The 26,292-nt window shown below is 41.9% G+C and overlaps 1 protein-coding gene across 2 annotated transcripts in view; it reads right to left on the reverse strand.

Moving 5' to 3' along the window:
* The window catches only part of LOC306920764 (semaphorin-4B-like), an 86,420-nt gene that overhangs the window by 29,136 nt on the left and 30,992 nt on the right, over positions 1-26,292 (reverse strand). For both annotated transcript variants that reach the window (XM_079497630.1, XM_079497631.1), the window contains exons 3-5: positions 3,046-3,206; positions 2,438-2,500; positions 94-192 (exon numbers count right to left, since the gene is read on the reverse strand). In XM_079497630.1, coding sequence (XP_079353756.1) covers positions 94-192; positions 2,438-2,500; positions 3,046-3,206 — 323 coding nt within the window. The remainder of the gene's footprint in view (positions 1-93; positions 193-2,437; positions 2,501-3,045; positions 3,207-26,292) is intronic.

The following is a 26,292-nucleotide window of genomic DNA, read 5'->3' on the forward strand; positions in this document are numbered from 1 at the left end:
TAGTTTGATTTACTGTTGCATCCCCCAAGATAGGACATGTTTTCGTGGGTTAATAGTTACAAGATCAAAAGATAAAAAATATTGACGACTTACTATGTAGGCACAGATGGGGCTGAAAGCATAGGTTCCACACACATAAAGATGAGTGCTGTTTAACCGCAGAAGAATCTTGATGTAATTGAAGCAATCCGTCTGCAAAGAAAGCAAGTGAATGAGAGTTCTGTATGAGAAATTCGTCACAACTGAGAACAATAGAAGTGAAAGAAACTGTACTGTACTGTTCATCTCCTCCTCGAGATCAATGTCTCATGAAATACAGTATTTTTGACCAGTGGTTCTTTTTCAGGTCAAGGTCCCCCAAATGAATATGCATTTACTGTAGCTGTGGATCCCAAACTGAAAAGATTGGTGCCATTAGGGACAAAGGATTTTATACAGTATATACCACACTTTGAGAACCACGGTTTTAGATCAATAAAGCCCAGGACTCCACAGTCATTCTGTGTAACGTTCATTTCAGTAGTCTTTCTGGCAACAACTCTGAATGCTGCAGGGTCCTATCACTGACGATATTATATATATCTAGCACTGCTAGAAACGATATGTATTAACTTTAAAATACATGAATAAATAAATGTTCTGTAACTTTATGGCGCCTGCGTCATTTAAGTGTTTAAAGAGGTTTTTTGTTTTGTTTTTAATTGAAAGTTACACGGTATAACTTGTCCGATCAAATATGGAACTTGGAGCATCACACGACAACAAATGCAGAGTGTGCTTTGTCTTTGTTGCACTGTGACTGTAAGGTACAGTTAGCAGCTTTTGTTGCCTTTGGATACACCGCTGGCATAACAACAACGTAACAGTCAATCAGGGGGAAGAAAGTCACTGTTGCACAAACAAAAATAAAAGTGCAATTCCCCTGGAAAGTATACACGCAATGAATCTGGTTTTCACTTGTTCAAAGGTTTGTCAACACAGAAGTATTAATGGGGAAATGCCAGTGGAATAGATCTGTCACAGGTCTTAGCCACTTAAGCCCTACACACTTCATTGCACAAGAAAGAGTTAGATTGGCTATGACATAGATTGGCTATGACATAGATTGGCTATGACATAGATTGGCTATGACATAGATTGGCTATGACATAGATTGGCTATGACATAGATTGGCTATGACATAGATTGGCTATGACATAGATTGGCTATGCGTTATAGCTGAAACCTCATATCTCCATGTTTCAAAATAATGTGAATGAATGCCTTACTTCATCACACCCAAGTGTCACACAAAAGTAGTGAAAATAGCAGATTTACAAGCTTACAACACGCTGCGATGCGACTTGTTAGCTTAGATCAGCAATTTTACATACACTTGTTTTCATAATTTAAAAAAAAAGGAACAATTTCAGACATACAAGGTTTCGACCTGACAGTGATGATATAGACTAGGCTACTCAAATAGCATGAAGACGATCTCATAGTGACTGAATTTGGTCATTTCCTTTAACTCTGTAAATGAGGACGAATATTCCTAGAGAAGTGCATTGCAGGCCAGGCAAAGTAGGATAAACAGCTGCATCTAATAAAATGAATAATAAAATGCAAGTAGTGACAATAGTAGAGTCAGTGCTTGCTCATTGGCAAACCTAACTTTAACCACACCCATTACATAAGTAGCTGGATCAGCCTAGCATGTTTTTTTAGATGCATTTTCCACAAAGCGCTGAAGACTGCCATGGGAAGACAGTCACAAATTGCACTCACTAAAGGCTCATTCATAGTCTGGATTTTCGGTGGTGAGGTGACCACCGAACTACAACATGACGTCACGAGCCGCGGTGAAGAGCAAACCACCGCCACCGCCCCAGCCCTTCTCTCTGTTTTTACTCACCACCGCTCAATGTTATTTCAGCTCCGGTGGTCACCTCACCACCGGAGCGGTGGTCACCTCACCACCGAAAATCCAGACTATGAATGAGCCTTAACTCAGTCATTCACCTCACTCACTCAGTCACCTCACCTCCCTCACTCAACTCACTCACTCACTCACTACCTCACCTCACTCACTCACTACCTCACCTCACCTCACCTCACTCACTCACTCACTCACTCACTACCTCACCTCACCTCACCTCACCTCCCTCAACTCACTACCTCACCTCACCTCCCTCACTCAACTCACTCACTACCCACCTCACCTCCCTCACTCAACACTTCATTCACTAACTCACCTCCCTCACTCAACTCACTCACATAGACAGTGTGTACATGTTTATTGTTTACTGATGAATTTCAGGAAATAATCTGTGACGATCGACATACATTGCATGTTAGATGGCGCCAAAGTCACAAACGTAGCTCAAAGTCTCAAAGTTACTCTTTGACATTCACTGTTGTTTTTGTTTCTGATAATAAACATTACAGAATCTCCTACCTGTAGGTTCTTTCCTTTGAAGCTGCACTCCTCTCTCTTCCCAGCAGGAGTCCCCCATGTAAGCTGAAGATGAAAGAGTCAAACTCAGTACAATTTCAGCATTGAGTCCAGAGCGACTCTGACAAGTGCAGAGATCGGAATAAGCAGAGTAAGCATGAACTCTAGTTGATGCACAACAAGGTAACTAATATAATAAGGTAAAGTTGAAGATTTGTTGAAGACGGTTAGTATTCGAGTAGGTAGCATGCAGTGGACAAGTGGTAACATACCACCAGGTTCTGTGACGTCCACATACTGTATTTATTTTATATACAGTCAATGTTTTAGGAGCTCAATAAAAAATCCCTGCGACCTCGCGCTTATTATATTAGCATGTCTGACGAAAGAGAAGTAACTAGCGGCCACCCCTGGAAATTACTGCTTATTACTGCCGGTTCAGCGGATCAGCTTTTGGGGTCTTCAAAATAAGACATTGTGGCTGAAAAGCTTGGAGTTGAAAAGGACTATGAATTAACTTAACCTTGGCAGTCAAAGTGTTTGAAGGTCTGCCGTTTCCGGCGCACGGCACCATCATACGAGAGAGCACTTAAGTGGAGCACGGCACTCACGTTCTTCTGCAGCTTGGTCTTGCTGATGTCAGACAGACTGAGGGCGAACAGTGCCTCCCGGGCGCCCACATACAGCATGTCGTCGTCCTGACTGAGCAGCAGAGACGTGTAGTTCAACACTCCTCTCACCGAGAACCTCTTCGCTGTCCTGTCCCTCGCATCTGCAACACAAACACATGGTGTTTAACCCTATGTTTCTATGTCAGTGGTTCTCAAACATTTTCATGTCAAGGACCCCCAAAAATATATGTAATTGACCGCCGACCCCCATCTGAAAATATGTTGTTCCAGGGACCCCCCAGAAGCAAAGATTTGGGTTTAAAACATTGATTCAAAGATTATATTCAAAGATTTTTTTTTCAAAAATAGCAGACCTACAAGCTCGTAGCGCGCCACTCGGTGGCGCACTATGAGCTTGTAGATCTGCTATTTTTCAATAGCTAAATTATAACAATGTTTAAAACCACCAAAATGGGTTCCCGCCCAAAATGGGTTAAAACCACACCACACGTCACTTTTCCTTTGGTGAATAAAATGTTATTCTGTCCAACCTGTATGGTAGAGTATGTTAATACAATATACAGTAACTAACACAACTGTGGCGTTTGTATTAGGTCTTCTATTGAGACATTTGGACCCTGTGGTACGGTAGGAGTAGGACCACCACTGGTTAACAAGTGGTACTGCCGGAAGGTAAAAGAAAATAATGTTCTCCCCTGAGCAAGTAGGCATTCTATCTTTTGGCTCAGTGGTAATGCATTCAGCACATGAGCAGGGAACCAGGGTTCCAATCCCTGGTAGAAGGTTACAGAGTGCTGCTCTAATATTACATCAGAACAAGATGTTAAAGAACAGAATGGAAGTGGAACGGAACACTTGCTCCAAGCTACAAGTGTGCACACTGTAAATCTACGCGCACACACACACACACACACACACACACACACACACACACACACACACACGCACACCCAAAAATAATAATGGCCAATATTATTGCATTATGCAAAACAAATTATGTTCCGAAATTCTGGTAATTTATTATAAAATGATAAACTATTTTTGCATTAACAAATGAAAAAATTATAACTTAAGGCTATAAGGTTATTGCGAGTTATTACATTATTTCCTGTAATTACACACGTCCCAAACTCTTCTCCCTTCTGGCCCCAAAACTGTGGAATGCACTCCCCGTTGCAATCAGAACTGCAGCATCACTCCCAATCTTCCGCCGTAGTCTGAAGACCCACCTTTTCAGACTCCATCATGGCCCATAGCACTTATCCTACCCCCTTAGATAGCACTTTTTAGACTTAGATAGCATTTGAAACAGACTTATAGCATGTCATGTAGACAGCACAATAATTGCATTGTATGTAGTCATAGCACATCATAGTACATATGTATAGCATAGTATAGTATATATGTATATTTAATATGTATAGTGTCATTATATAGATATGTTCTAGTTACGTTCTTAGCTTACGCATGTTTCTTGATAAATGCATTTTATATATGTGATGTATTCCCATACTTTTGTTCTTGCCTAATGTAAGTCGCTCTGGATTAAGAGCGTCTGCTAAATGCCTAAATTGTAAATTGTAAATTGTAAATTGTACATTAGTAGCTGCTACAAATCCAGATATGAAAATGTATTAAAATGTATCCTTGTTGGCCAGAGTCCCCCAGGGGTCAATACAGGGCCATCTCCTTTGCAGGAAATAGCTGATCTACAAGCTCAAAATGTGTCACTTGTGAGCTTGTAGCCTTGCAGAGTGGCTATTTTCACAGAATGTTCACCATTCAACCTTATTTATTGTATTATCATCATCATCATTTATTTATTTGACAGGGACAAAGATCATTAATCAACATGTCAGTTTTCACCTCAATGTAAATGGGCCAGTTAGCCAAAGCTACATTTCATCTGTAGTCCCTGAGCAGGCTCTTAAAAAATGAAAGATAAAAGAAAGACGTGCCAGCACACAACACCATGCTTTGATGCCATGTGTGCAAGCACCCAACACTATATCCATACTAAAACACAATACAATACAATACAGATAAAAGAAAGAGAGTGTATAGTGTGCCAGCACACAACACCATGCGTTGATGCCATGTGTGCATATGTGCAAGCACCCAACACTATATCCATACAAAAACACAATACAATACAATACAGTACAATACAGGAACAGATAAACATGGTACAGGGGACAGAACAACTGCAAAGTGAAGTGAAAAATGACACCGGTGATACATACTAAATAGAGCTGATAGTTATATTATCATTATTATTATTATTATTATTGCAGATTAACAAGCTTGTAGATTGTCCATTGTTACAATTTGTCATATGAAGTAGTATAGAAGGTATGTGCGTGACATCATCATCATACCTGGAAGTAATGCGGGAACGCCTACTGAGTGGCCAAAAACTACTTTCTGGCCTTGACAGCCCATACATCCAAACAGAAAAGTCCTATCTGATTGCATTGAAGGACCACTTCACCACTTTTCAACCAATCTTCATATAATTGGTCCTCACTAATGTTCATGATAAAATGCAAAAAAAAATTCTACTCGGTCTGTGTCTCATAGGAGGGCAGTGGGCAGTTCAGAAACCCATCCACCAGTGACATCATCGATGGGGAATCCAAGCTAATAGAAACTGCAGGCTTCCTATTCCTGACAAGTTGCAATGCGAAAATGGAAGCCATCGTTCTCACGATAATACAAATCTAAATATTGTTTAAAAAAATCTTCCTAATGATGATGTCACTGGTTTCTGAATTGCCCACATTCGCTGTTCTATGAGACACAGACTGAGCAGGAAAAAATGGTGCCATTTTATCATGAACATTAGTGAGGACCGATTATATGAAGATAACTTGAAAAGTGGTGAAGTGGTCCTTTAAACTACATTAAATTCACTTTGCCACTCGATGTGCCACCCACTTTATGCATGCGCATACGCTCTATATAAGGCTTAAGTTGTTAAGTCTATTTAATGATAACATTTTTAAGATTGTTGGTGCAGTATGAGTGACATAGGATAAAATTGTTGAATCAAGTCATGCCCCTGTATCATGCACTAAGGCAGCCACTAGCTAGTAGCATCATTTCCATGTCACCGAGCCATGTAAACACTTTCCTGTCCTGGCTGGTGCTACTGGCTATAAGTCAAACCCTTGCACCTCTACTCCCAATCGCTTCAACAGCCCTGCTTGATGAGATGGGATTTATTATACATCTAGTTTTCCTATTAGCACTTTACATAGCTTTATAAATAATCCAGAAACCTGTCTACAGTGGCATCAGCATCCATCCATCCATGGTGAAGATGAACTGGAGTCCTGTGTTAATCACTTAAACCCTGTACTTGGTTGACCGGAGTCCCTCAGGGCTCTATACTAGTGGCTTTTACATTACATTACATATCTTTGCTGAAAATAGAAGTTTTCCCCACTATTATGGAGGCTGGTGCAGACAAGTGATTGTTCATGCGATCTTTCTAGTGGTGAGAGTAGGTTAGAGGTAAGAGTTAATCAAACTAATCAATCTAAATTATTATAAAAAATGATCAATAAAAATATTAAGCCCTAATTGACTATTTTAGGCGAAAGGTTTCAAAACATTTAAAGAAATTCAGAAATGGTGAACTTCGATCTGCAAGCTAACAGCTTTTTTTTTTTTTTTTTTACAGTTTTTGCACAAATTTGTTGTGTGATGAAGTATACAATAATGCTTAGTTTGTGGATTTACTGAAAACAAAAATTGCAGCACTACATCGAATTGAGGTCTACATGCTGACTAGAGATGAAAATAAGCTAAAAAACTGCAGCCACTTACAGTATGCGTGTATACACACACACACACACACACACACACACACACACACACACACACACACACACACACACACACACACACACACACACACACACACACACACACACACACACACACACACACACACACACACACACTATGCCCTTTGCATTTTTACATCTCTGTAAATGTTTATCTACTCGCTGCTATTCCAAACATATTAAAACACAGTGCGTCTACGTGCTTACCAATCTACATGCCATGGGACACACACTCCATTCGCTGTCCAAATAACATTCCTGGCTTGTATCTGTGGTCGTAAACACCAATATTGGCTTACTTTACTGTCTTTCAGTGGAGGAAGAAATTCGCATTAAAGTATTTATTTTATTAAGAAAAAAGGAGTAATGCTAAAATGCAGAAATACTCTGGTATAACGTTGCTGTCCATATTCGAACTTTGTGTTTTTTTCGTAAATGATCATGTTGATCATACGGCATAAAAGCATCAAAAGTAGCAGATCCACAAGCTTGCTTTGTGCTGCGTTAGGAGCGTTAGGAGCGTTAGGAGCTTTACAGAACATCTGCTACTTTTTATACTTTTTATACTTTCGAATTTGAATCGTGAAAAATAATATTGTTTGACTTTGACATATGAAAGACCATAGTAAAAGTCCTGCATTCACAATTTGACTTGAGTAACAGCTTGAGGAACGGAATATAACATGGCACCACTTCTCCATCGAACTTCAGTTCTTAATGATGTCCACGTTCCTTAATACTTGCAAAATGGCCTATTTCACAAGTCAAGTTGTCAAAATCTTAAATATTGAGCCCAAGTATAACACAGGGATGAATTGGTTAAGGTATGTTTTGTAATAATAATAATCAAAATCTGCCTAAGGAGTACCTAAGGTTTTCATATAATTGAAGTAACAGTCATGAATACAAGTCAAGTAAAAGTAAATGTGTCTACTGCCCCGGGTCACCAAATTTAATTCAAATTCCAAGACGTGATTGTAAAGAGACGATAGGTTTACCATGGGCGCTCCAGGTGGTGGATTGGATCGTAATATAAATGGAGCCAATAAAGAGCAGTAAATGTTTACAACTCAGGACTTAAACTCTTCAACATGCTCACAAACAAATGGTCGCTGTCAGGTGGAAACCTTGTATGTCCAAAATCTAAATCCCAACGTGTTCGGCTATTTTCACCACACAACACTCTTGTTCATCGATGAAGTTGGGCGTTGGCGACATTTTAAAACATAAAAAGTTGAAATATGGAGATACGAGGTTTATGCCCAACAGCAACGAAACGCATCATGGAACACTAGAGGTACTTAGGCTGATGTTATCTCCCCCTTATAGGAGGCCAGGACAGCTGCACTGCAGTACACAACACTATCTAGTCCAAAATCACATCTTAGGACTGCAGTGGTGTTAAGTAACTGAGTACATCTACTCAACTACAGCAGTGGCTCTGAAACCTTTTCATGGCAAGGACCCCCAAACTGTGTTTACACCCACCTGAAAAGGTTTTGTGCCAGGGACCCCCCAGAAAAGACAATTTGTGTTGTGTATGATATTTTATATCTGCTATTTTTGAATAACCAACATGAAAATGGAGAAGGTGGTTAAAATGGGACCTCCTGGAACCCCTGGCCCAAACTTTGAGAACCATTGAACCACTGTACTTAAGTAAAGTGTCCAGGTACTTTTACATTTTGCAATTAAAGTTTCTTGATAATACACAGCAGCAAGATTTGTGAGCTGCTGACAGGAGAAGGATTGGAATACGACCACCTTAAGGACTAATAATTTGAATCAATGTCTTTAAGTTTGATGTATTTATAAGAAAGATTTAGAAGGTAAGACCTTTACTGGGAACTACACTGTGGAATTGATACTTTTACTTAAGTCCAACATCTGAGTACTTCTTTCACCACTAGTTTAAGACTGTTTCATCTCTCTCTTTCCCTCGGTGTGTGTGTGTACAGTGTGTGTGTGTGTGTGTGTGTGTGTGTGTGTGTGTGTGTACAGTGTGTGTGTGTGTGTGTGTGTGTGTGTGTGTGTGTGTGTACAGTGTGTGTGTGTGTGTGTGTGTGTGTGTGTGTGTGTGTGTGTGTGTGTGTGTGTGTGTGTGTGTGTGTAAATCGTTGTGACATCTGGAGGCCATGAAGACGAGGTCTGTCATTAAAATCACAGGCCGAGGAGAGACTGGATACAAAACTTCCTATTGTCATTCTGAGGTCATCATAGAAAAAACAAACGGAGAAGGAGAGAGAGAGAGAGAGAGAGAGAGAACGTTTTTCCTGTATGGAGGGTGAAATGTCAGTGCGGTTTCGTTTTGAGGCAAATTATGTCTGCCGAAATCACCTTAAATGCTGTGGAGAGGTTCAGGTTTAATTCAGCTTATAAAGAGAGCTACACTTTGTCCCAGTGGAGGTTGTCATTGGCGGACAAAAGCTCTCTGTCTGTGTTCTCAACAGGACTGTCAACACACATCCCCCCCGGGGGGCTTCACTATAAACCACTGCTACTCAAAGTGGGCTCCTTGAGGGGAGGGACACACACACACTGTGAGCTTGTAGATCTGCTATTTTCAAAAGATCTTGATTTGAAAAATGTTATGCTATATATATATAAACATTGTGTGGTTGTCCATGGCCAAACTATAATACAAAATGAACATAACGTTTGTAGATACACTATTTACCGCACATTCAATCCTTCTGGCACATTTAATGAAATGTACATGGCACGTACATGATATGAAAAGGTTTGAGAAACACTGTTCGAGGGCAACTAGCAGTATTTTCAAAACGAGTGCGTGTGCGCGGGCGCGCATGTGCATGTTTTTTCTGCGCATAATGCTGGGCTTCTAATTGGAGCTGCAGCAATTACAGTCCAGGCCTGAGATCTATTCATCAACTCCTCATTTAATCTGCTGCTGTCCCCCAAGCTGAGGCTAAAGTCAAGCCAAGCCACAGCTAAAACAAAGTCAAACTGCTGCTAAAAGCCTCATATATATATCACACCTATCAATATGGCAACTTCGCTACCATTTTATAATGTTTCTTGTCTATTTATGTAAGTTTAATGTTTTATTGATATTATGTTGCTTTGTTTTAACTTCATGGCTTCCTATTCCTATTTTGTATTGTATTGTAGCACTATTGAAAGGTACACTTAAGGTAAAGTAAGGTTTACCTGCTTACTGATGTTAAAGGGGTATTTCACTTTAAAGCACTTTGGGGGTCATTTATTTTGTGATTAGTATTTTATTGGATTTTCTTATTTTTTCCCCCACAACACAACACCAACAATACAAATCGACAGTAACAACAAAACAACAAAAAAGGAACAGTTCAATACAAATTGACAGTAACAACCAAAAAAAGAGCAGTTCTATGTAACAACTCATAATCAAAGTGCAATAAAAAATAAACGGAATGGAAAAAAGGGAGAGAGAGAGAGGTAGGCTGTTATATACATGATGAAGACATGTGAGCAGGCAAGGATCTATAAGGGGGGCCAGTAGTCTGTCATTACGAAGTATTATCATAAAGAAGGAAACTATCCCACTTCAGGTGGAACTGATCTATTCTACCTTTCATAGAGAAGGATACTCTTTCATACGAGTGGGTCATTTTAACGTCTACTCTGGCATTTGTGTGCACCCAAGACAGTATGTAGATATTTGATATTAATTTGATCAGACAGACAGGCCATAAGTCAGTAATATTGTCCTAATGAATTGGGACACCTTCATTTTTGATTAGTTAATTCCCACATGGGCTTACAGGACTCCCTGATACAATTACATTACAGATCAGTCACCAGAGCCAAGGACGGGTGTTTTCAATAAATCTAATATGGTTTGAATTGGACTGGGCTTATAGGAGGGGGGTGTGTCTGATAAAATTGATCTAAATAATTGAATTAAGCAACTTAAACATTGGGGTGCACACAAAAGCCAGGATAGACATTAAAATAACCCCAGAAGTGTTTCAGGGGGCATCCAGACGAGGACGTATTTTGAGTTACCTGGGCAAGTATTTAGCCGATCTGCCCTTTTTGCCACACGGAGACGGCATTTTGGGGCACTTTGGAGACGCGACTTTCTCGTCTGTGTGTGTAGAGCAAATGCCGCCTAATTTGCTGAAACGGTGATGTCATAGTCCCTTCGCCCCTAATGGTTTATTTCACCATAACCACTTACAGTGGTAAGTTAACCACTTACTTAAAGTGATTAAATGAAATACCCATTTAGCACGCACACGCATACACACACACACACACACACACACACACACACACACACACACACACACACACACACACACACACACACACACACACACACACACACACACACACACACACACACACACACACACACACACACACACACACACACACACACACACACACACACACACACACACACACACACACACACACACACACACACACACACACACAGGCTCTGGGAGCTGATCTAGGTGACAGTGTTTTGCCCTGGAATCCATCCATAGTCCATTTGTTATGTACATGCACAGAAAACACATCCATGGCCCACTTTAGATCCCAGACTGTGGTTTATATGAAACACAATTCAGACAAAAACAAACGAAACACTGCAATGCTTTGAAGAAAAACCTGACAACTGCACCACCTCGTTCTAAACTTAGCACATTATAAAACAAGGAGTGGTAACACAACTCTGAGAAACATTTGTACATTCTCAAATACTCAAAACAGACACCGTCTACAAGCTTACAACGTGTCGTGATACGTCGCATTTGTGAGCTTGTATACCTGCAATTTTTTGCCACCTGGGGCAGCCGTCGCTTAGTGGAGAGAGAGGGGCAGTCTGATATCAGAAGGTCACCGGTTCCTGCCCCCCGTCTACGTCTCAAAGTGTCCCTGAGCAAGACACTGAAGGAGCTGAAACTCAATTTCCCCTGTGGGGTTAACTAAGGTCTGTACATTATAACTATAACATTCATGTTATAGTTGTATTAACAATGAAGTAAAGTCAACGGCAAATGATACCCACTCAGCAACCAATTAGAGGGATTTAAAAGATGCTGTTCAGGTGGTTCTCTGTGACACCAACACAGCTGTGAAGATCAGAGGTTGTAAAACAAAGCAACTAGGAAATAAGAAACATGAGACCAGCCGCACGTTGAGCGCAAAGCAGTTTGTTTTGACGTTTTGGGAAATCAGGCAAAGCCCTGAACACGCGCAAAACGTCTCTCTCTCCCCCATGAAAAATGTTTTAGAGCGACGCAGAGCAATTGGCACAGAATAATATCGCTGCTGTCAGTCAGAAACCTCCCATCTCCATATTTAAACGTTGTGTTTAAAGTATCAAAAGTGGCTTGAAACGTGGAGCGAAAAGTAACATCTGAGGTTTCCAACCGACAGAGACGATATGTTAACAAATATGCATGTTAACCCATTTTGGGCGGGAACCCCTTTTGGTGTTAGCATTATGTTATGCTTTAGCTATTGAAAAATAGCAGATCTACGAGCTCGTAGGTCTGCTATTTTTGAAAAATCGAAGAACGACTGACATAGAAACATAGCTTTTTCAGAAAACTGTCAGGATGTAGAAAACATTTTTAAAATCTGATCTCAGGTCAAAAAGGGTTAAATAAATGAAACAGAATACTGCTGAGACGCCGAAGTGGCATTAATCAGAGTCATCCTGAAGTGCCGCCACTGTGACGTGCACGTAGCGTACTGTGACGTGCACGTGCATACACACCACAGTATGTATGAGCGAGACATCATTAGAGCAGAGCTTCTCAAAGTGGGGTTCGGGGACTTCCACGGGTCGTTGAGGGGGTTCCAGGAGGTCCCCAGCAAAATGTGTTATTAAAATATAGCGTTAAAATAAGTTTAACCACTTTAACTATACGTCCCTGTGCCAGGTGTCCCTGCTCTGCCACAAAATATTTTCAGATGAGGGTCAGTGGCCAAATACATTCATTAACTTTGGGGATCCTTGACATGAATGAGTTTGAAAACCAACAAGGGTGCCAACTTACACACACGCCAACATGCATGCCAGTCTAGTTTGGCAGGCGTCATGTTTTAGGGTGGGGGGGGGGGGGGGGGGGGGGGGTCTGCGTCGTGTAATTGTTGAGTCGAAGAGTGAGCCAGGGAGGGAGGGAGGGAGGGCTGAGCCTCCCAGGCTTTAAAAGGCCCCAGATTAACTGAATGCAGGACAAGCCAAGTCACAAGACATGGGGGCACTCGGGACAGAGAGGAGTGTAGCGCCCAGGATTACATTAGAGAATTCACACTGGGTGAAGAAATGGGTTACAAAAATCGTGGGATAAAAAAGGGGACAGAGAGGAGAGGAGAGATTGCACAGGCAGCACAGCTGATATTAACTTCAAATCACTGAATCATACAAACACAAGAAGAACATTGATCCAAACTCTGTCCAGTACAAGCACACACACACACACACACACACCCAACAACACACACAGACACGCTCCAAGGCTCACAGTTTCACATGCAAGGGTCATTTAGGGTTACAGATTATACTATAAAGGTTTAACAAAATTGTATACTCTGTCATACAATAACTCAGACTTAACCATATGAACCCTAGCCTCCCTATTCTGGGGCAAACATTTAGCAAAAATATCCCAACTACAAGGTGACCTTGTAGAATGGCTTTTTCCAGTGGAGGGATTTGGTGTAGAGGAAAAATAAATGAGCCATCAACAAACGCCTAGGGCTTTTTACATTCACTTAAAGCGGGCTTCATTTATATACCCATATAGCCATATAGTTACTAGGAAAACCTGCAAAACCTGCAAAGCTGTCTCCATATATGAAGATCATGACACTGACCTCAACAAACCGTGGATAGCCATACATTGATTGGCTGATGACGTCACGTAAGTATGTTTATGTAAAAACGGTGGTTCCGAGGGACAACACCGACATATGGATGACTTAACAGAGGAAACTTAAAATATTTAGAGCCCATTGTAGTGGTGAGAGATAAGTTGCGCGCGTGCAAGTTGGCAGCTCGTCAGAGTGGATTTCTCAGCGAAAACTACAGTTCTCAACAGGCCCGGCCCTACCTGGGCCCTCATCAAACACTGTACACTCAAGACACTGCCCCGCTGCCACCCTTAGATCTCCATATCTGGATTCCATATGTTGATCTGACCTCATCAAGCCCTGTACACTCAAGACACTGCCCCCCCCTTAGATCTCCATATAGGGAGCTGACCTGTTCTGACATTCCATAATGTTGATCTGACCTCATCAAACCCTGTACACTCAAGACACGCTCCATATATGGCCAATACAGAATTCATTCCATATGTTGATCTGACCCCCCCCCCATGCCAAGGCACCAGCGCTCGCCCAGCAGTCTGCCATCACCCAGGCGGATGCATGCATGCGACCTCGCCCAAGTCGTTTCTCGCCCTCAGGGCATCTTACTGGTAGTATATATATTCCACGCGCCTCTTTCCCTAATGGGACTGGTTGAGGGTAGCTGGGACTTAGTAAGGACTTGATCACGCCGGGTGGGTCACCTGAGTGAGGGGTATGATGTTGGGTGGGTCACCTGAGTGAGGGGTATGATGTTGGGTGGGTCACCTGAGTGAGGGGTATGATGTTGATCACCCCGGGTGGGTCACCTGAGTGAGGGGTATGATGTTGGTCACCTGAGTGAGGGGTATGATGCTGAGTGAGGGGTATGATGTTGGTCACCTGAGTGAGGGGTATGATGTTGAGTGAGGGGTATGATGCTGAGTGAGGGGTATGATGTTGGGTCACCTGAGTGAGGGGTATGATGTTGGGTCACCTCAGTGAGGGGTATGATGTTGGGTCACCTGAGTGAGGGGTATGATGTTGGGTCACCTGAGTGAGGGGTATGATGTTGGGTCACCTCAGTGAGGGGTATGATGTTGGGTCACCTGAGTGAGGGGTATGATGTTGGGTCACCTCAGTGAGGGGTATGATGTTGGGTCACCTGAGTGAGGGGTATGATGTTGGGTCACCTGAGTGAGGGGTATGATGTTGGGTCACCTCAGTGAGGGGTATGATGTTGGGTCACCTCAGTGAGGGGTATGATGTTGGGTCACCTGAGTGAGGGGTATGATGTTGGGTCACCTGAGTGAGGGGTATGATGTTGTGAGTGAGGGGTATGATGTTGGGTCACCTGAGTGAGGGGTATGATGTTGGGTCACCTCAGTGAGGGGTATGATGTTGGGTCACCTCAGTGAGGGGTATGATGTTGGGTCACCTCAGTGAGGGGTATGATGTTGGGTCACCTGAGTGAGGGGTATGATGTTGTGAGTGAGTGAGGGGTATGATGTTGGGTCACCTGAGTGAGGGGTATGATGTTGGGTCACCTGAGTGAGGGGTATGATGTTGTGAGTGAGTGAGGGGTATGATGTTACGAGACCCGATCTATTCGTTCTATTCATTTATAATACCCCGTTGCACGACCGTGATAACGTGCAGTGTTCACTGTTCAGTTCTTTCTGGTGTTGAAACAAACTTTTCAGGATTTAAATTCAAAAACAGCAACATTAGCAACTCTATACAAGCTTGAAACACACCACAAGTGGATGTGCTACTTTTGATGCTTTTGTGTGATGCTGTAGGATGATGAAGTAGGACATTAATTCAATGAAAAAACACAAAATGTTAAAATATGGAGATAAGAGGCCTTTACTCTGTTTAAATTTGTACAGGCAAGTGCGTGCGCGTGTGCATGTGTGTGTGTGCCCGACGAGTATTAACAAGAGCTTGTGACTAAATAATATCTACACTGGAACAAAGATTATTTTTTACATTTCCTGAATAGTAACAGTTACGAGCATACAAGGTTTCTGTCCGACAGCGACAATAAGTATAGCCTGATGGAGCTGTGTGTGTGTGTGTGTGTGTGTGTGTGTGTGTGTGTGTGTGTGTGTGTGTGTGTGTGTGTGTGTGTGTGTGTGTGTGTGTGTGTGTGCATGTGACAGCTGCACCTTGCAGATAAGAAGCGATGATGATTGACAGTCTATATGTCAGTGTTTGCTGTGTTGGGATTATGCAGCAGAGAGGAGTTAATGATGACACATGTACACACAAGCACAACCTGACACAGACACACACACACACACACACACACACGTTTGTATTTTACAGTATATCCCCTTGGGGTTTTCAAAAGCAATTTGTACCATTTGTGTGTGTGCCATTTTTCACCTTACAGAATAAGAAAAGGCTCGCACACCGAGTGCTCCAATGCAACAGCTGCTTCATTTGCACCACAAATCGAATTTTCACCTTACCCCGGCCTAAACCCTATAGATGCCTAATCCTAACCCCAACATGAATATTTGACTACATACTGTATAACCGTACGTAAATCCTGTTTTTGACTGACACACACACACACACACACACACACACACACACACTCTCTGAGTGTCTCCTAAAAGCCTTCATTGTACTGTATTTGATGTACTTACCTCATGTTTTGAATAGTGTGTGTGTGTGTGTGTGTGTGTGTGTGTGTGTGTGTGTGTGTGTGTGTGTGCACGGCAGACACTCAGAGCGACCCATGGCACTATGAGCAGAGACAGCCGTGCTGTGCTGGTCTGTAATTATCAGCTCTTACAGTGACATCCCAGCATGCACTTGGGTTGGCGGCGCCCGCCCACCCGTTCAGTGCACTGAACTAGAGTGCTTCTGTCTGTCCGTCGGTCACCCTCCAAACATTACACTTTTGATATTTTTTTTTCAAATGTATATTTTTTGAAAAATTAACTACGACGGTGGAAACTCTGAACGGGCTGCAACTTTAGAAAAATACACTGAAGGAATATGTCTGGAATTGGAGCTGGGGTGGACTGCGGGATATTTCTGTGCATCTCTGTTATTTTGTTTTGTTTTGTTATGCGTTTGTTTTGTTATGCATTTATTTTGTTGTGTTTTGTCTATGTCTATGTCAGTTTCATATACAAAAGAAATTTAATAAAGTACAAATCATAAAAAAAACTATGACGGTGGAAAGAAACTGGAATATAGCTTATTCTTTTTAAAAATTATTCTACAAGAAAAGACTATTGTCGATTTGTTGACATTGGTGGTACAGTAGCCGAATTACGACGACTAAGGGAATTCCAGTATTTCCAAGTGTTTATTTTATTCAGTTGGATATCTAGATCACTCAACCACACATCACGCCAGGACTGGCTGGATCACATGGTGCTGCCAGGTGGACTTAACCTAAGATGTGTGTGTGTGTGTGTGTGTGTGTGTGTGTGTGTGTGTGTGTGTGTGTGTGTGTGTGTGTGTGTGTGTGTGTGTGTGTGTGTGTTTGTCCACACAACCATGTCTAAATCCACTCCTCTTACACAGGGCTTGCACAGGGATTTTCTGATGGCTGGAGTCATGCTGAACCACCTGGCAATGCATCCATCTGCCTTACCATCATTTACTCTGTTTGTGCGCACGCTTGCGTGCGCGTTACTATACTTGTGAGGACCAAAAATGTCCACACAATTATAGTAGAATTTGAGAAATAGACACTGAGGAGATAAATTGTTGCTTTATGGTGTTTTATGTGTTTACAATTAGGAAAAGATTCAGGTTGGTGATAGGGTTAGCATTACACATTTAGCAGTTAGGTTTAGGGGCTGAGGTTTAGGGGCGACGCGGCATGAGCTTGTAGGTCTGCTATTTTTTGCCAGGGATCTAAATGGCAAAGACAAACGGTAGAAAGTGCAAGTCATAAAAACAAATTATAGTATAGGCATAGTACAGTACAATGTATGTGTAATGTATGTACTGTCACTGTGTATGTGTATGTGCGTGCACAATTTGCACATCTTCAGTGCATGTGCAGAGGCAGAGCCTCACTGCTCTCTGTATGCTCTCACATTGGATTCGATTCAAAGTCTACAAAGCATACAAACACTGTTCTTTCACCCGTGTGTGTGTGTGTGTGTGTGTGTGTGTGTGTGTGTGTGTGTGTGTGTGCCTCTAGACAGGTGCTTTACTGTGAACTCAAGTCAGCACAAAGCGTGAGGAGGATAAATAAGGACTGGAGCATGATAATGACACAGGTCTGGCTGCTGGCTCTGCCAGGGTTCCTAGTTCCGACACTGTTTAGTCAGTCTTTTGGAAAGAATTTTATTTTGTTTTAGTCATATTTTAGTCTAGTCTAGTTTTAGTCGACTAAATGTCATGAGAGCGACTACAATGTATGTTGGCAGGTCTTGAAATATCTACAAGCTCACAACGTGTCACGGTGAGCCATGAGTTTGTAGATCTTCTATTTTCAGCACGGCCGAGTGCAACCCAACATAAAATGACTTGTCTTTTATAGCTCTACTGGATCTCTTCTCCACTAGTCCCTCCCTAACATTTTAGTCTAGTTTTTATTTGTTGACGAAATTGTCAATATATTTAGTCTTAGTCATCATAGCTTAGTTTTTATTTTGTTTTTATTTAGAAAAAAGGCAGTCAACGAACATTTTCATCACACAACCTGTATCACACATAGGGCTTTTACTCGACAATTCATTGTCATACAAATAATTGCGAAAAATGATTTCATCGTGTTTTTCCATTGAATATTGGAACATATAAATTGCATTTGTTTGTCTCTTAGGCTTTGTGAATAAAAGTTGCACAGAGCAGATATGAAAAACGTAAATGTACAAAGAAACGACTGACGATGACCGATAGCAATACTTAAAATGTACTCTCTCAAAATAGGTCATATTTAATCATTTTATTATAGTCAAATACCGTTTAAGAATAGCTCTATTTCCACGTTTTTGAAAATGTTTGAAAATGTATTAACATTAAAACATTGACGATCATGATTACGCAATGCGAATCATGCGATTAACTCAAATACTTATTATATTGTACAATTATTGTCCCATGCCGAAAATAGCCAATGTGAAAATGGATCTACAGGCTCGATTTGCAATGATCCATTTTTGGCTATTCCCTGAACTTAGGTGGTCATCATACTGTATCTGAATGGGTACTACTGGGTAGAGAGGCCGCCTGGGAAAGAGAAGGTCCAAGGTTGGACTCCCGGCCATGGCAAGGAGTCCCTGAGCAAGACACTCAAATTGAGTTTGAAACTCAACCCCTATCTACTACCCCTCCAGCCCCACCCCCACCCCCTCTCCCACTTCAGAAGCACTCAGCTGGGTGACGATGAAAAGTGAATTCCCGCCGCGGGATGAAATAGGTCTAATTATTTATTATTAATCCATTGAGACCTGGAACGCATCCATGTCACGTTAGCGTTTAACCACATTAACCATTAACCCATTTTGGGGCGGGAACCCCTTTTGGTGTTTTAAACATTGTTATAGCTATTGAAAAATAGCAGATCTACAAGCTCATAGCGCACCACCGAGTGGCGCGCTATGAACTTGTAGGTCTGCTATTTTTGAAAAATCGTTAAAATGTGCCTCAAATCTTTCCGAAAATTGTCATGATTTAGAAAACTTTTTTTTTTTAATTTCGACGTCAGGCCTGAATGGGTTAACTCGCATTCCTTCATGGCAGTCTTCAGCTACCATCAACTCTCCCCAATGAGTCCCATTCTCATCTAATCAGGCATTACATTTATCTAAATCTGCAACGCCTGCAGTCCGTGTCTGTGCATACTATACTGCATGTTCCCTGAAGCGAGGCTTTCTCTATGTGTTCATATACCTTCATATACGTTCCCTGAAGCGAGGCCTTCTCTGTGTGTTCATATACCTTCATATACCTTCATATACCTTCATATACCTTCATATACCTTCCCTGAAGCGCGGAGGAGGCGATGAAGCCATTTGTCTGAGACGCACGGTGCTTAGGCGCAGCAATTATGTGCCATTGTTGCTGCGGTTACGCTGCTATATTGAGGCACTTGTGACTTGTGCCACCTCAGCTGGAAGAACCAGCAGAGATGGGTTTGTTTTTTCTTTTCTTTCAGGAGCTGCAGGCTTGTGCTTGCCTGTCTGTAGGTGGGTACCGGAGCATACACTGGGGCTAAAACCTCACCAGCATTTGAACTGCCGCACACACACAAGTTCAAAATGCTTGTTGTGAACTTGTAGATCAGCTATTTCGGTGTGAGACACCAGCGTGCAACTTAAGTAGTAAATCGGGCATAACTCAAATGCCTGATAACTCAAATAACTCATAATTTGACCCCAACCTCAAAATAATAACAATAATAATCAGTTTCAACCATGAAACACACATTTATATTGTGAGGACCAGGACAATAAATTGTCCTCACAAAAATTCATCACACACACACACACCTTTCTGCTCTACAATCATCACACACACACACACCTTTCTGCTCTACAATCTACATAGTGCCAAGGTCAGTGGATTAGCATGCATGAAAGAAAGTGCACAATGTCTCCTGAAAGAGTGTGTGTGTGTGTGTGTGTGTGTGTGTGTGTGTGTGTGTGTGTGTGTGTGTGTGTGTGTGTGTGTGTGTGTCACTGGCCACGCTCTGCACGCTCGGTTTGCTGGTCTCGCTCCAAGGAGTGTTTGATTTATTAGTGTGAATGCAGTGAGATTGAAAACATTCCGTCCTGTTGACCTGGTTTTAAACTTACCACAGATACTGTATGATGAGGTGTCACACTACATAGCATTTCAATTCCATGTTATTGTTTGGCAAATCATTGCAGGCCATACCCTTCCTTTGGTATTTTTACTAGCTGTGTATATCTGAAGAAGCTTTAAATTCATTACAGCCTTACGGTTGCACTACGTACATTTTCTGTTGAACCCAGGGTCTCCTGCACAAAATGCTGAAATGTTTACCTGACTATATCTGACTGATGCCTGCTCACTTTGAGGAGAAATGGAATTTGTGTCAAACTCAAAGGTCATGTCTAACCGGATCTAAAGGTCTCAATAGAAGAGCAGGGAGAGATATACAACCATTTTATTCACTACAAAAACCTACATAATGCCGCTTTAAACCTGCAAAGAGGAACTTATTTGATCGAATAAAAGGTTATTTATATCATAATTTTTCGACCGCGGTCGAGATCATGGATTTCACAATGCCACGCCAGACTTCCCGGTCCTTCATTGCCATCCGCAGTTCCTGTTTACTGATGCATGTGTCCCTAGCGATGACATCAGGGAACAAAAGTTTTCTACCTCTGGCCTGCTTTGAGGCTAGCCTCGGAAACCCAGACGTTTTTATTTCCAGGGAGAAAAAAAAAAGTCTGGGGCCGAGTCCACTTCAATTCGGCATAGAGTAGCGCAAACGTCGATCACTCTCTCCTGATTTCTGATTGTCTGCACCTTTGTTAAATTGACGCACACCCGTACACACACACACACACACACACACACACTCCTCTCTCTGTCGCTCTAATAAATTAGTCTCATGTCGTGCAGCTGCGTCTAGATTCTGCATATGCCATAGAAAGCATAGGTGGACCCCAGGCTACTTTGAGGCTGGTTTCCAGAGAAGAAGCGAAGATATAACCTCATGATCAGCTCTGTAGCAGTGGTCAGAAAACTGTGTTCTTCTGGATCGGACTAGTGAAGAAACACAGGGAAGGTTGCCGTATATTAGAGAAGTTGATGGGTGACACTTTCAAGAGAGATTTTGCGCTCTCATAAGTGCCATCCAGCCGTTTCTCTAATTTCTTTGAAAGTGTCCATGTCTCAGAGGCATAGAGTAGAATCGGCTCGACGGTCGTCCTAAATATTTTACTTTGAACCCCTTACTAAGCCGGGATGACCAGATCTTATGCATGTCATTGCAAGCTGACCAGGACATACCCTTCCTAGTTTGAAAGTCCTTTAGGGAAGAAGTTAAGTGTTTTGATAACGTGGTTATTGTTGGATTTGCATATATTTACGTATTCAGTTTTTGTCTCATTGAGATAAAGACCAACACAGTCGGAGGCCTGCTCAAGAGACTGATGCAGAGCCTGAGCGTACTCCTCAAGCATTGACTGATAAGCGCGATGTCAACAAATTATCAAAGCAAACCTGGGCTTCCATAACACCTCAACAGTGACAAAGGCTGATCACCTCCATGCCACGCCACATTGACGAAATACTTTATTCAAAAGTAGCCCAGACCAAGTATTGACTGCATACATTAATATACTTTTCAGATGGTTGACATTTTTCGTTTAAAAAAACATTTTTTTAGTGGTCTCGTAAAATATTCTAATTTGTTGAGATATAGGATTTTTTGAGAGACATTTGATGCAGTCAGTGTTGGTTCTGATATGGGAAGCCTGACTTCTATGTTAAACGTTCTAGACTGGGATGTGAGCTGATCTACGGTAGGACAGAACAGAACAATGTGCACGTTGCCTACTGCCTCGTGCACTGTATCGTATACCATGATCTTTTGGGGCCGTTTCTCTCTCGCCCGTATAGTAAGAGCCATAATGAAAAACAGACGTGAAGTGAAGAGCCCTGCCTCACTGCAACGACCACAAAAGCTCCACTCATTACACATGGTAGATTAACTTGCTCATTAGGGAGAGGAGAGAGGGGAAGAGAGAGAGAGAGAGAGAGAAAGATGTCTTTCCAGGAAAAAGGTCATGGAGAAAGAAGGGACCTCTCTCTCACACTAAAAATGGGTCCCCGCCCACCTCATGTTTCTGTGGACTATACAAACCGACATGCATATTTTCAGGGGTCCCCACCCCCCTCATGTTCTTGTTGACTATATAAACCGACATGTAGTTTTCCAGGGGTCTCGAGGTCCCCACACTTTGCATGTTTGTGTGTCTGTCGCCTGGCATTAAATTGGAAACTGTTGTTAGATATAACAATACAAATCCCCTGGGGACCGCAACGCCCAGGTTGAGAACCTCTACTGTAGAATATAGACCAGTGGTTCCCAAACGTATTAGCCTGTGACTCAAAAGAGAGATTAGACGTTTTCCCAGGACCCCATCAGGGCCGTGCAGAGAGCACTGAGGGGGCAGGGGCTCAAACCCCAGAAAAGGGCACATGTGTGGGCGCGCGTAGTGCGCACCGATTTTTGGGGGTGGTCTTTTTGTGGGGTCCGTCCCTTGTGCCATTTCAGGTCATTGGACAATAAAATAAGCAATAGTCTGAAAATAAAACTGACTGATGGCAGCCAGCACATTAAAAGTATAATTAATTATGATAGTGGAATTATCATTACTTGTCAAATGTTCGACTTGAAGGGCCAATGGCACTTATTGGCCCCCGACATAAGCCCTTATTGGCCTCCCACACAAGCCCTTATTTGCCCCCCACACAAGCCCTTATTGGCCCCCAAATAAGCCCTTATTGGCCACCCACACAAGCCCTTATTTGCCCCCCACACAAGCCCTTATTGGCCCCCACATACTCTTATTGGCCGCCCACATAAGCCCTTGTTGGCCAGCTATTAGTGTAGATTGGTATACAGTGTACAGTGGTATAAGTGATATGAGCATGATGCATGGACTCCATGTGTTGTGTTGGCTGAAAGCTGAGGAAAACAATCCTTCACTCACTTTAATCTGAGCAAGAAATGCCAAGTTCAGACATGTAGTGATTATACCAAGCTCACCTACTGTAAATACATACAATACATGCAGTATTGCAGTTACTAAACACTGTGTATACAATACACTCACCTACTGTAAAACAGACAAAAACAGGTACTACGGAATGGACACAAGTCGTCTAAATCAGTGGTTCTCAAAGGATAATGTGTGGAGGAAAACTTGTGTGCCGTGACACAAGTCCAGGTGTGACAAACACACATTATCATTATTACAATAAACAATTAAACAAAAACGTGTGAATTATATATAACTACACAAAAGAGTTATGAATTTGTTTTAGTAATTAGTGTGCACTCATTTCCCAACACGGAGAACTGGCGCCTGGAAAAGTGCTGGCCTAAATGATGACATTTGCATAATGATTTCATGGTACAAAGCTGTCCAAATAAATAATAATATAATAATAATTGCAACATGGTATGCTAAAACCATGGTTATGTCTTTGTTGACATAGTCTGACTATAAATCAGGTTTCTCTGCAAAGCCACATCTCAACAGCTGCCTCCTTGTTTATCAAACTCCCACAATGCATCAGTGAAAGATGTTAGCCTGTTGATCGTAAACAAGTAGAGGAAGACCAGTGTCTTGTTTCTAAATTAGTCATAATGCCTAACCCAAGGTTATAGAGTAGTCTGGCTGTGTGTCTGTGTGTGCGCGCGTGCGTGCGCGTGCGTGTGTGTGTGTGCCAACATTAGGTGTAAAAAGGTCTATATCCCTGGCAGCCATGGCAGTGAATTAGCGGGTAAAGTTATTTGACAAACCATTGCAAGCATTATGTTATTCAGTGGTAAAAGGCAGCAACAACTCTACTGTGGGTTTCAGGGTGTGAAAGAAAGACATGTTTTGGACATTTGGTGTACATGCACCACAACACAGGTATAAGTCTGCATTGAGTGCTCCTAAATAAGCCCATTTAACTTTAAACTTGATTACTTTTTGTTTTTTTGTTTCTTTTTCAAAAAGAACAATACAAATAAAATAAATATCAGTCATGATGTGGCCCCCCTCGAAAATTAGATGCTGCATCTCAAGGGGCTTGTCTTCAAAATCAAATCAATCTAACGTGGTTTACATGGAGTTTGAGGTTCAATGGGTTTATATATAAAAGTGTGATGGTTAAAATGTGGATAAAATCTAAATATTGAATAAAGCAACTTTATTTTTTTACACAAAAACCACAGGTAGATGTTAAAATGACCCCAAAGTGTTTTAAAGGGCACGGTCACACTGCAGTTTTATTCTACCAATGGAATTCAAACTGCCCCATTCCCATTGAAATTCATTGGCAGAATCCACCCTGATAGGTAGAATAAAAGTGCGGTGTGTGTGTGTGCGCCGCCTCAACCACTTAAACCCCAGCATCCATATTCTGTGGAAAACACTTAGTACAAATAGTAGATGGACAACAAGCTGGTGATGCGTTGTGTTGTGAGCTTGTCCATCCATTATTTTCAGCAAAGACAGACAATACACTAGTATAGAGCTCTAGTCTAAAAGGACTCTGCTCAACAATGTATGGGCTCTAAGTGGTTAAGATGTTGTGCCAAACTCATATCACTCCATGTTTTTCTATGCAACAGCCTCAGGGCAGAACACTGTAAACACTTTTAAACACTGTAAATTCTTTCATTAGACAGCTTGGCAGCTGCCACCACAACATAGCATCGAGAATATTAAGCTGTCATTAAAAGTCCCTAGGGTACAACGTTAAAATTGCATGTATTCATCCCAACTTATTGATGAATAGTGGCCGCACTGTGCTTCTGTGCATGTACGCAGTAGATCTGCAATCTGGAAACATTTCAAAGGTGAAAGTAAAAGTGGTTACAGTAAGTGCGTCTGTGGGTTTTCATAAATATTCAACCAATAATAGTAGCCTATTAACTTAAGAGCTTGTGGCTAAATAAACTAAATAGCTACACTGGATCAACTGGAACACCGCTTGATCCACCATTTTGGTGTAAACAATGTTTAGAGTTAACAATGTTTACACCAAAATGTAAAAAGTCTGTTTCTCAGAATATTTCATTTCAAGGATCCCCTTTAATATGCATTAGGCCACGAGTCACGGACCCCCATTTGATAATTATTTTGTGTCTCCACCGGGCCGAAGGCATGGGGAGAGAGTATGTTTTGCACTCAGTCCGTCCGTCCGTCCGTCCGTCCGTCCGTCCGTCCGTGTGTGTGTGTCCATTCGTCCGTCCCTGTCCGTCCGTGTACAGCTAATCTCCGGCAATGTCAATTTTTTTTATATTACTCCTCCAGATTCTGTCCAAAAATCCCGCAAATCATAACACACTATCTCTATAGTCATGTGTTCAAGCCGGATCTGTCCGATATTTCATATTCCATCCTAATTGGCTAACATTGGCTTTCAAAGTTGGCAGGATTGGCTCGTTTTGAACACTAAGCCTCAAATCATGAACACAGCGTGCAATTTACGTGAAATCTTTCACAGACTTTCCTACTAGGCTGAGGAATATACCCCACCATTTTCACATTGGCCTGTTATTTAACTCTAAGTTATTTAACTTTGAGTGTACTACCTGTGCAGTTAATTACGACTGCACGTCGCATTTACTCTGAAATCGTACGTTTTTCAGTGTATCACTGAAAGCCCCCATATATGGTGCCCAGGTCTCGTGACATCAGTGATGTAGATCCCTGATGTCATAGTAAATGTGACCTGCTATCGCAATTAAGCCCATATATGGAGATCCCTGATGTCATCAATATTGGCCAGCAACTCTACATCTGACCTCAAACCCTTAGATCTCCATATATGGATATATGTCAGAACCTGTTCTGATTCCATATGTTGATCCTTACCC

The sequence above is a fragment of the Electrona antarctica genome (genome assembly GCF_951216825.1).
Source record: "Electrona antarctica genome assembly, chromosome: 3".
Lineage (NCBI taxonomy): Eukaryota > Metazoa > Chordata > Actinopteri > Myctophiformes > Myctophidae > Electrona > Electrona antarctica.